The 10,856-nt window shown below is 41.9% G+C and overlaps 1 protein-coding gene across 2 annotated transcripts; it reads left to right on the top strand.

Moving 5' to 3' along the window:
• The first annotated feature begins 3,500 nt into the window (after positions 1 to 3,500).
• Positions 3,501 to 8,707, top strand: LOC140479775 (regulator of G-protein signaling 21-like). Of its 2 annotated transcripts, XM_072573918.1 has the most exons (5): positions 3,501 to 3,668; positions 4,860 to 4,955; positions 6,080 to 6,141; positions 6,743 to 6,909; positions 8,021 to 8,707. In XM_072573918.1, the coding sequence occupies exons 1-5, from the start codon at positions 3,556 to 3,558 to the stop codon at positions 8,273 to 8,275; spliced, it is 693 nt and encodes a 230-aa protein (XP_072430019.1). In that variant the 5' UTR covers positions 3,501 to 3,555; the 3' UTR covers positions 8,276 to 8,707. The 2 variants fall into 2 exon arrangements, with proteins under 2 accessions (XP_072430019.1, XP_072430020.1); XM_072573919.1 differs by lacking the exon at positions 4,860 to 4,955.
• Positions 8,708 to 10,856: the final 2,149 nt, after the last annotated feature.

Genomic DNA, 10,856 nt, shown 5'->3' with positions numbered 1-10,856 from the left:
TCCATTATCATACATACGTGAAATATAATGATATTGTCCTTGTCCCACATCACCCTTGGAAGTTTCACAAATGATGGGACACTTTTGGCCACCATTGCCTCTTTTTATGTCACTGTCACTAACTCCTGCATTGAGATGACAATGTTTGACCTGCACGCTCGAATGGTATGGTGCAAATCACCTTTGAGCAGAATTTGAAGGCTTAGCACATTCACTCTGCATGCATTGGAAATGGGCAAAGAAATTATAGGTTCATAGAGGCATAGTGATATACAGCACGGAAACAGACCCTTCAGTCCAACTCATCCATGCCAACCAAATAACCTAAATTAATCAGTCCCATTTGCCAGCATTTTGCCCCTATCCCTCTAAAACCTTCCTTTTCATACCCAGATGCCTTTTAAATGTTATAACTATACCAGCCTCCAGCACTTCCTCTGGCAGCTCATTCCAGACATGTTCTGCCCTCCTCGTGAAAAAGTTACCCCTTAGGCCCCTTTTAAATTTTTCTCCTCTCACCCTAAACCTATATCCTCTAGTTCTGGACTTCCCCCACCCCGGGGAAAATACCTTGTCTATTTATCCTATCCTGCTCCTCATGATTTTATAAACCTCTGTAAGGTCATCCCTCGGCCTCTGACGCTGCAGAGTAAAATAGCCCCAGTCTATTCAGCCTCTGCCTATAGCTCAAACCCGGACACATCCTTGGAAATCCATTATCAAAATTGTGACTGGAGTTTATAAACATTTGCTTCACGTCTTTGTCCCTTCAATATCCTAGTACCCAGCAGACGTGGATCTCATGCTACTGACTCTCAGGATTTTCCAGTTGTCGAGAGAATGGCTGGGAGATAAATCTTGCATAGGGCACCATCTGCAGTGTGCTCCACCTTGTCGCCAGGCTGCCCCCCAAGCCTCCATGTCTTCTTTTACCCTGCACTACCCAAAAAGCCCAATTTCAACCATTCTCCTGCAAAGTGGTGACCCACCGCATTGAACTTCCTTTCTAACTGCCCTCCGTGTCACTCAACCCCGATGTTACACCTTGGTGATGCCTCCAAACTGCCCTCTGTGGAGGCCATGGTGATGGTCACTGCCACCCTCCTGCAGCCTACTGCACCCTCCAACGTTGTCCCACCTACCCCCAACAACACCTTGGCTTTACCCCCAACACCGTTCTACTCTCCACATGCCTATGCTTACCCACACCTCCCAAGGCAGTCTTGACTCCCCTCCCCCAACCACTTGCGCAGTGATCCCACATTCTATCCCCTACAGTCCCCCACCTTGCACCCTGCAGAATGATTGATGGATGGACGCCCTCTCCACCTACCCCCCAACTACCACCCCCCCTCACCCCCAGGACTTTATTTACTCTGACTGACCTCGATGAGCAGTCCCCAGCAGGACATTACTGACCAGAGGCCTGACTGTTGTCTATACAGCTCCCTGACTGACAATAGGCAATTTACAAACTGTTGTCCACTCTCCAGACTTAGCAGGCAGATTCCTTGACCATCTGATGAAGGGCTTTTACCCAAAATGTCGACTTTCCTGCTCCTCCGATGCTACCTGACCTGCTGTGCTTTTCCAGCACCAGTCTAATCTTGACTCTAATCTCCAGCATCTGCAGTACCCACTTCTGCCTAGATCCCTTGACCATGGCCTGCCTGCTCTCATGATTGACTTTTGCCAAGTCCCTGGACTGAGTGCACACTGTCCCTATGACTGATGGGGCTGGTACCCTGACAGATGACTCCCTCTTTTCTGGACAGAGGATTGGCCCCCAACTCACTTTCCACCACCATGGCCGTCAGGTTGAATAACTGTACTGTGTTTGCCACGCAGGCAGCTGGCACGTGCTGTCTTTTTAAGATTGATGTCTTGGTGTGCTGTACCGCAACAAGCTTACCCACCCCTCACACTGGACAGGCCTTATCGACGGGCCTGACAAACAGCACTTCTGTATGCCTGTGCAGAAGAACACATAAATATGGCAATACAGACAGCCTTTAGGTTCTGGCTGTAGCCCCAATGTGCCAACACAATGTGGCAAGAATACTGCGAGCGTGCAGGTAGGCGCTAAGTGAGTGTGCATTAAGAGGGCAAGCAGGCAGCCCTGAGATGCAGCCTGGCCCACTCTGTACACTAAGTGTCCCTCCCTGCTTGCAAAGTGACTCTTCAGCAGCCTTTCATTGTGAGTGAAATGCAGAGCTGTGCTTCCTGAGCATGTGGCAAGTGGCTCAGAGAGATGCCACGAGGATTGTGGCAAATATCGGACGTCAATGTCTGCCCATGAAGGCTGGCACAAATCGCTATGGCCCCTATAAGATTTTGGCAAAGCACAGCAGGTCAGGCAGCATCCGAGGAGCAGGAGAACCAGCATTTAGGAAACCTAATGAAGGGTTTTTGCCCGAAACGTCGATTTTCCTGCTCCTTGGTTGCTGCCTGACCTGCTGTGCTTTTCCAGCGCCACTCTAATCTTGACTCTAATCTCCAGCATCTGCAGTACCCACTTCTGTCCTTTAAGATTTTATCTGTTGTCTTTTACAACTCCATGCTGCATTTCCTTTATTAGTATATATCCTGTCATATGTCTTTGAGTTGATCCCAGGTTACACTCTCTGACATTATCTAAAGTTAGTCTGACTGTCTGTTAGTTGCTGCGTTTATCCCCCTCATCTTTTAAACAAGAGTTTTCAAGTCCTCTGGCATCATCCCTCTATTCAAGGAAGACTGGAAAATTATGGCCATATTCTCTGCAGTTACCACCCCACTTCCCTTAGTAACTTGAGTGCATCACATTTGGGGGAATTGAGTGCCCTTTTAAGCTATTCTGCTTTGTTTATTTTTACCCTATCCAGTATTACCACAAATTCCTCCTGGTACTCTGCAACCCAACTCTATCCCCTCTCTGGAGAAGCAGTCCCCCTTGAGGTCAAAGTTGTGCAAGGGTGAGGATCAGTTTGCAAAGGTCCACAGTAGTAGCACACATGCAAATCTCACTCAACAGTTGCCTTGGCTGAATCTTACTGTGACATTAGGGGAACAACAACTGAAACATGAGTTCATGAAATATCTAACCCAGGTTTCATCAAACTGGCTGAGGACAGCAGCTCTGTAGGAAGCATCCTGTCCTGTCAAGACGGGTACTATGCTAGTTCCCACAACACAGTTGCACAGTCTGGGACCTGGTTTATTTACGTTGATCGTTATCTACGAACAGTTAGTGCTAATACAATGCATATTTTTAACCGCTGACGTCAGACACGAAGTCTCTGAATGCTGCTGTGGTTTGAAGTTGCAGAATAGCAATTAATGGGTGGAAGTTTTCTCTCCTCTCTCTCTGTAGTCACTGGAGCTGATCTCCTGTGTGCGTGAGGTCATTGAACTGGGAGGGTCTACGCACTCAAACAGCCAATTAGCTTTCACAAAGTCAGCGAGCTCACAGCATTTTTAACCTGCCTGGAGCAGCGCTGACTGGACATTCACAACTTGCCCCATCAGGGAATTGCTTTGGTCTCAGCATCTCCAGCTCCAACGTAGGGGAAAATCATGCAGACTGTACTGTTCTTGTTCCCGCAGCTCAACCTGTCAGCTCCCAAAGAAGAGCCCTATAGGATCATCAAACAGGAGAACCAGGAGGGGAAAGGAGAGAATAAAAACAGGTAATGAGGCGTAGTATGATCGGAAAGGTTCTTGGATCTGTGGCTTTGATATCTCTGGGTACAAAGTTTTATAAAAGGAGTGTGCATCTAGAATAACTGCAAATATCACAGAAACTCAATTTTAACTGAATAAATATATGACAATTTAAAGTAAAGGACAGTATCATTGTTATTTTTGTCATTTAGTTTTGTTCAGCTGATAATCTGCATCCGTGTCATGCACATCTAGAATAACAGCAAATATAAACTCATCACAAAAGGTTAGCTTTTACCTGAATAAATAGCACATGACACTTTAGAGTACAAGGACAGTATTATTCAGCTTTTTTTTGTCATTTATTTTGTAAGCAGACCAGAATGAGCATGGAAGCTTGTTTATACTGCAGTGTTTCAAAAAATTATCTTTTCAAAGTGCTGTTCAGACCTATTTTGTTAATTAAATGTTAGTTTGTTAACTATGCTCCTGCTAACAGAAAGGAAGTTTGCATGAGGAGAAAGATAAACGTTCATGTTCTACAAATGTGGCTTATTTGTTATAGTGAAGATTTGGTACAGGGGCACAAAATGCAAGTCAATAATAAAACCAATAAAGAATTTGGAGCAACTTCTTGACTCCAGCGGGTGGTCAAGATCTGAAAGCTGTTACCACCAAAAGTGCTTGAGGCAAATGTTATAAACCAGCTGGGGGGATTGTGACTAATTACACGGAGGAAGAAGGATATGCTGGGGTTGATGAATCTGCTGCCTGTGTGAAGTATCAATGGCTGATGACCTATATCTACATTGTCCATTCTAGTGGAATGTTTTGGGGTCAGAATCATTGCAATAATCTTAGCTTAACTTCCCAACTCAAAATATTCTGCACAACTTGCCCAGCTACACTGTTTTGCATTGACTTCAATGGAAAATGTTTCCTGATGGATGTTCAGGTCAAATTTGCTCCCGTATCTCCATTTTCTCTTAAACTCCATACACTGAATATATTCATTGCTTTGGATACTATTTGGTGTTTTAATGACAGGAATGTTCTATTGTATTAACTTATACAAGGTTGAATAGTTACAGTTAAGTTGGAGGAAATGGAAAAGGAGTGCAATTTTTTTTGTTCAGTGGTAATCTGTGTTGTACTGTTTCCAGGCTATTGCTTGACTGGTCTATCCTAATACAGTTCATCAAATTCATATTTTTCAGGCTTAAAGAGAAACGGAATCGGTTAAGCCTCCTCCTGCAGAAGGCAGAATCCCGTGAAATCTTCATTCCATTTCCCACTAAACCTGAAAAGTCAAAGTGAGTTTTGCCCTAGTACTGGTTTTCTGAGCCATGCTGTTAATTTGGGGTGGCATGGCAGCTCAGTGGATAGCACTGCTGCCTCACAGGGACATGGGTTCAATTCCAGCCTTGGGTGACTGTGTGGAATTTGTACATTCTTCCCATGTCTGTGTGGGTTTCCTCTGTGCACTCTGGTTCCTCCCACAGTCTGCCGAAGTGCAGGTTAGGTAGATTGGCCATGCTAAATTGCCCCTAGTGTCAAGGGATTTGCAGGCTAGGTGGGTTAGTCATGGACAATGTAGTGTCACAGGCGTAGGGTGGATCTACGTGCAGTGCTCTTCAGAGGATTGGAATGGGCTGAATGGCTGTACGATTATTGATCAGTTTCTAAAAGAAGGAGAAAACTGAGGATAACTTTGAACATTGTTAAATAACCGAATATGCTGGTGGTGAGAAGATCTTTGTTTGCAAGTGTGCCGCGCACTTGCGGTCTGTTTGTTCTTAAACTCGAGACAGTCTCTTCCTGTGACAGCTAGTCCTGTCTGAATGGGCTGCAGAATTTTTTTATTTAAGTGTAGCCATGAAACAAAGGGAATCAAGCCTTCTTTTCTTGCTGGCACTGCTGAATTGCTGAGATGTACATACCTTTTACAGTAACAAATTATTAATTGTGAAGTATTATTTTGAACCAAACAATATGGTGGAGGGGCTAGAGGTTCTCTGCAGACTTTTAGACACTTGGTCACCTCAGCCCGAAGTACAGTTGTGCATTCATCTGATCTGTTGACAGCTATTATTGTTGTGGTGGTCAAGCTTTGCAGGTGGGTGCTGTTGATAATGGTTAAAAAAAGATTAGTGGTCAGTCTCAACTGCAGCAAATAAACACCAAAATGTCAATTGCTTTCCTGTACTGCTGCGCTGAGCTGTTTTGTGGCCGTACTGAAAGAGTTGGGTTGAGGCTCTGAATCATTTTTTCTGCAGCTTGCATAATGCAAGGAAACTTTCCATTTGCATCAACAAATTTGCTGAAGTGAAATGCTGAACATGGTCTTTTTGCATTTGCAAAGCAATCATTTTAGTTAGCCTGCTAACCATTGTTGTTTTTAACAAATTTTGAAATTTATAATGATTTTTTTTCCTAGTACACCTCCTGATGAACCACCTAAATGGAGTGAGTCACTAGACCAAATCCTAGCGCATAAATGTAAGTATTACTCATTAACTCTGGGTAAAACTATGGATTGTCAGCAAGACTGTTACTGACAAAATATTTACCAATAGATGTAATGGCTGGAGTTAATATGATGTAAAAATGTTTCAAACTCAGCTTACTTAGATCTATTGTATAGTGCATTTTCACTAAATTTCTGTAAATGGGACTACCATTTTGTGCCTAGATTGTGTATCCATTCCAAAAGAACTATATATGCACTTTTATTTTACATAAAATAGAACCTGACAATACTATAAAAATAGGAGAAAGTGAGGACTGCAGCTGCTGGAGTATCAGAGTCGAAGAGTGTGGTGCTGGAAAAGCACAGCCGGTCAGGCAGCATCCAAGGAGCAGGAGAATCGACGTTTCGTGCATCTTCCTGATGAAGGCCCCGTGCCCAAAAGGTTGACTGTCCTGCTCCTTGGATGCTGCCTGACCAGCTGTGCTTTTCCAGCACTGCACTCTTCAATACTAGAAGAATAGCTTGTTTATGAAGTTGTCTTTGAAATCATAGTAACTAACCAGTCTGGTTAAACATGGAGGTGACATCAATATTTACAGTTGGCCACATTCTGTTTTTTTTTCCCTAAAGCTGGCTTGGGTCTCTTTCGAGCTTTCTTACAATCAGAGTACAGTGAAGAGAACATTGAATTCTGGATGGCCTGTGAAGACTACAAGAAAACCAAATCACCTGCAAAACTGGCCTCCAAGGCAAAGAAAATCTATTCGGATTTTATTGAAACTGATGCCCCAAAAGAAGTAAGGGACAAATTATGATTCTGTAATAGATTTATTAAGGTATCTTATAAGGAAACAGATTTAAGAAAACTTGAATTTTTCTTGAAGACATGGGGATATGTTGAGCATTTATCTTTAAAGTGGTGTCCTGGAATATATGCATAAGAGTGGTGAATGTAGATTCAATAGAAACTTCCAAAAGAGTTTGGTATAAACCTGAAATGAAATCTTATTGGGAATGGTGTTAACTGGCACAGAGGCAACAGGTTGAAGTGACCTCCTTGTGTTATATGTATTAGAGTATTGGACTGGATTAGTGCATTCCAAAGTATGGAGTGCCCTCCATTTCACAGAATAATAGGATGCAATAAAATATTAACCAAAAACCTCAGTCACCAAAACTTGGGTGATCTAACCTCCTATTTAGAATACAAATGAAACCTTCCATCATGTGGAAAGCCCAAACAGGAATGAAGAGCATAGTCCTCACAATATTTCTCATGCTTGTTTGGTCTGGCTAGTTTGTTCCCAGACCTACAAGGTCCTTGCATCAATCAGACCATCTTAATTGTCTATATGGAGTTTGTACGTTCTCCCTGTGTCTGCATGGGATTCCACCAGGTGCTCTAGTTTTGTCCCACAGTCCAAAGATGTGCACATAGTATCCATAGGTATGCAGGCTAGGTGGGCTAGCCATGGGAAATGTAGAGTTATGGGGATAGGGCGAGTTCATCTGAGGGGGGAATGCTCTTCAGAGGGTTGGTGTGGACTCAATGGACCAAATGCCCTCTTTCTGCACTGTAGGGAATCTGTGATTCTGGCTTCTTTCTGAAAGGAATTTTCTTTTTCTTTATTCCTCATTCTCTTCAAAGAGGAAGACTTTTCAAATCTGAACAGAAAAAGCAGTCAGAATTAGGTGGACATGTGACTGGAAATGGTGTGAGAGTTGCATTTTACATTTAGTTACAGTTCAAAAAAGTGCACTGTTAGAAGTCTTTGTCAGATGTGATATAAAATGATACTGTGGGCACACTTTGTTGAGCCAAATGCATGTAGTGGCCAGGAATGTAACTGGATGATTTTTTTGAGGAAAAAAAAACTTCTTTAAATAACTCTATACTTTACTTTACAGGTGAATATTGATTTTCGTACCAAAGAGGTGACAAAGAAGAACACTCAATTACCCACTTTATCCTGTTTTGACTTGGCACAGAGTAAAGTGCATACCCTGATGGAGAAAGACTCTTATCCGAGATTCCTCAAATCCGAGTTCTACAGAGATTTGTTAAAGCAGACACCGATTGAGAATAATGGGCAAAGACGGCGATCCCAGTCCTTCACATCAGCTGGTCTCCTTCAAAATTCAGAATTCACTGCATGGCTTTAATGTACAGAAGTGGGTTTTTTTTTCAAAATAAAGACGCTATTTACGGCGACTTATTGGAAACAAGCTTCCTGCAGCCTCCCTGACTTCGTCCCTGCAGCTCTCAAATTTACTTGGGAATGCTTGTCACTTGAAGAACTTGGATTCTTTTTAATAGCTCAGATTATTCAAAGAACATTTTTAGTGAATTATGATTCTATTTAAAAGATGCATTGTTAATTTACTGAAGCTTAAGATACTATTAAGTAACACAGTTGTAAATCTGAAAACCTTTACTGTGTGTATAAATTATTCATTTTTGTGCAATTAATGTATTTAATATTTGTGTTATCCTAATCCTGAATCCTGTGTCTATGGTGCTCGATCTAGCACAGTGCCGATGAAAGAGTCGGTCAACAAGTGTTGACTTTCATTAAAGGGAAAGTATATTTTTCATGTTCATATTATTCATTGAATTAACCTCCTTCTCCTATTCTGAACCCCTTCTACTGTCTGCTTAAAGTGATGAATTTCACTTACCTAAGTGTAAAACACTTGTTTCTGGTGTTAAATAATGCTGCTGGGTTCATTGCTCATAACACATTGGGCTCTCAATGGCTTTGGAAACACACTACCAACCAGCACCCTGACTAGACCCAATAAGAGGTAACAAGAGCTTTCTGGAAGCATTAGGTGGCCCTAAACTAGCCCCATTGACACTGAGGTCAGGTTGCAGTCATGGTAGCAGAAACCCATTTCGGATTGCATTGAGTAGGAACTTCCTCGCTAAGTGGGTGGTTAAATATTGAAATTCTCTACCCCAGATGGCTGTGGAAACTCAGTCATTTAGTTACCGCATGGTAGAGGTAGGTACATTTTCTAATTAATGACACCAAGGGGTATGAGGAATGGGTAGGGATATATTGGCATTTATTGCTGAAGGAATAGAGTACAAAAATGGGCAAGTGTTGCTTCAGCTATACTTGGCATTAGTGAGATCACACTTGGAGTTCTGTATTTTGGTATGCAGTTTAGTCCCCTTGAAGAGGGATGCAGTTGTATTGGGGTCAGTTCAGAGGAGGTTCACTGCATGGATTTCAGAGATGAGGGGTTCATTTTATGAAGAGAGATTCAGCAGTTAAAGCCTATACTGTCTGGAGTTTAGAAGAATTAGAAATGATCTAATTGAGGTAATTCAGATGCGAAAAGGGATTGACAAATAGGTGTGGAAAGGATGTTTCCTCACATGGAAGTAGATTTAAAACCAAGATGAGAAACTACTTATTTCTCAAAGGGTTGTGGATCTGTGGAATTCACCAGCCCAGGGCATGGTGGATGCTGGGACACTGAGTAAACTTTAAGAGGCATTAAATAGATTTTTTAATAGGTAGGGGTTGAAGGGTTATGGAGAGGAAAATGGAGTTGAGACCAATCTGAGAACACCATGACTATATCAAATGGGGAAGGAGGCTGGAGAGGCTGACTTGCCTGCTTCTGCTTCTAGTTCTTACAGCATTGAGGTAGATAATCAGCCATCATGTCAGACATCTGGCCTATATCTACATCATTAGCAATAGTGTCACTAGCTATGAGTGAGGGTTTTAATACTGGCACCTTTATGGACAGATGGTTAATCCAACATTTGAAAACAGCTGTGACTATTGGGAGTTAAACATCTGGTAAATTCTGGATACTTGCCTGCCTTGATCCAGCAGGTGGCATAGAGAGAAATCCACCTTTTTGTCGGCTGTACTGATGTGGATCCTTATTTTGAGAGAATACCTTGTATAAAGAAGTCCTTCATGTCTATCGGCAGTTTTAAGTGAACTAATTTGTATCTTTACATCATAACCTGCCAATGCCAGCTCTTTTTGCCATTGTTAAAAGATGCCTATTTGAAACTTTCTGAAACGCCTCTTAGAAAGCAACATTTTATTGGAAAATGCCATTAATTGCTCAGGATTGGATAATGGTAAAAAATCCTGATCTAATTTCATATGAAGGAAGAGGCAGAACAATCCTTATGTGACTGTAAATCTTTCCTCAAAAGGGAAGGTAATTTTACAGCTGCTCTGAACTGCTTCTTGAGTCTAAATAGCAATTAATGCGGTGACATCTGGAGTATTTGGAAAAAAGAATGAAGTGAATGTGCCAGATTTCTCAAGTGCTAATTTGGAAGCCCAACAATTTTTAACATAATTATTTGTGCACTGATAGGTTTATAGGTCAGTAGTGGAATCAATTGATTCAATTATATTCTCACTATTACCTTTCTTCATCGTCTTACTTTCCAACTCGTTTACAGTTAATGATATTTATCAATTATCAGCCCACCTTTCCAACCTATTCTCAGCCCTTTTGTATTATCTTGACCATTTTCTTAATACAACTTGAGACAGTTTTGCTTCTAACTCCAAGTTACAAAGCATTTAGACACATACTACATGACCATGTATTTTGCAATGATTACCATGACATCTGAGTAGTGGTCATTTGACATTGAGACAATATCATTCATAACCATCCTTTATTTTAGTGAATTGGTAATCATCCCAAGGCGCACAATTTGTAGTGCACATAGTACATTAAAACAAAGGGTTGTGAA

Source organism: Chiloscyllium punctatum, chromosome 7, assembly GCF_047496795.1.
Source record: "Chiloscyllium punctatum isolate Juve2018m chromosome 7, sChiPun1.3, whole genome shotgun sequence".
Taxonomy (NCBI): Eukaryota; Metazoa; Chordata; class Chondrichthyes; order Orectolobiformes; family Hemiscylliidae; genus Chiloscyllium; species Chiloscyllium punctatum.
This window is presented reverse-complemented; position numbering and strand designations above follow the sequence as displayed.

Bases quoted from the DNA above. Each gene is read 5' to 3' on its own strand.
- LOC140479775 (XM_072573918.1), top strand. From the start codon at position 3,556: ATGCAGACTGTACTGTTCTTGTTCCCGCAGCTCAACCTGTCAGCTCCC. The intron at 3,669-4,859 runs GTAATGAGGCGT...CATATTTTTCAG, and splicing joins AAAGGAGAGAATAAAAACAG to GCTTAAAGAGAAACGGAATC. The intron at 6,142-6,742 runs GTAAGTATTACT...TTTTCCCTAAAG, and splicing joins CCAAATCCTAGCGCATAAAT to CTGGCTTGGGTCTCTTTCGA.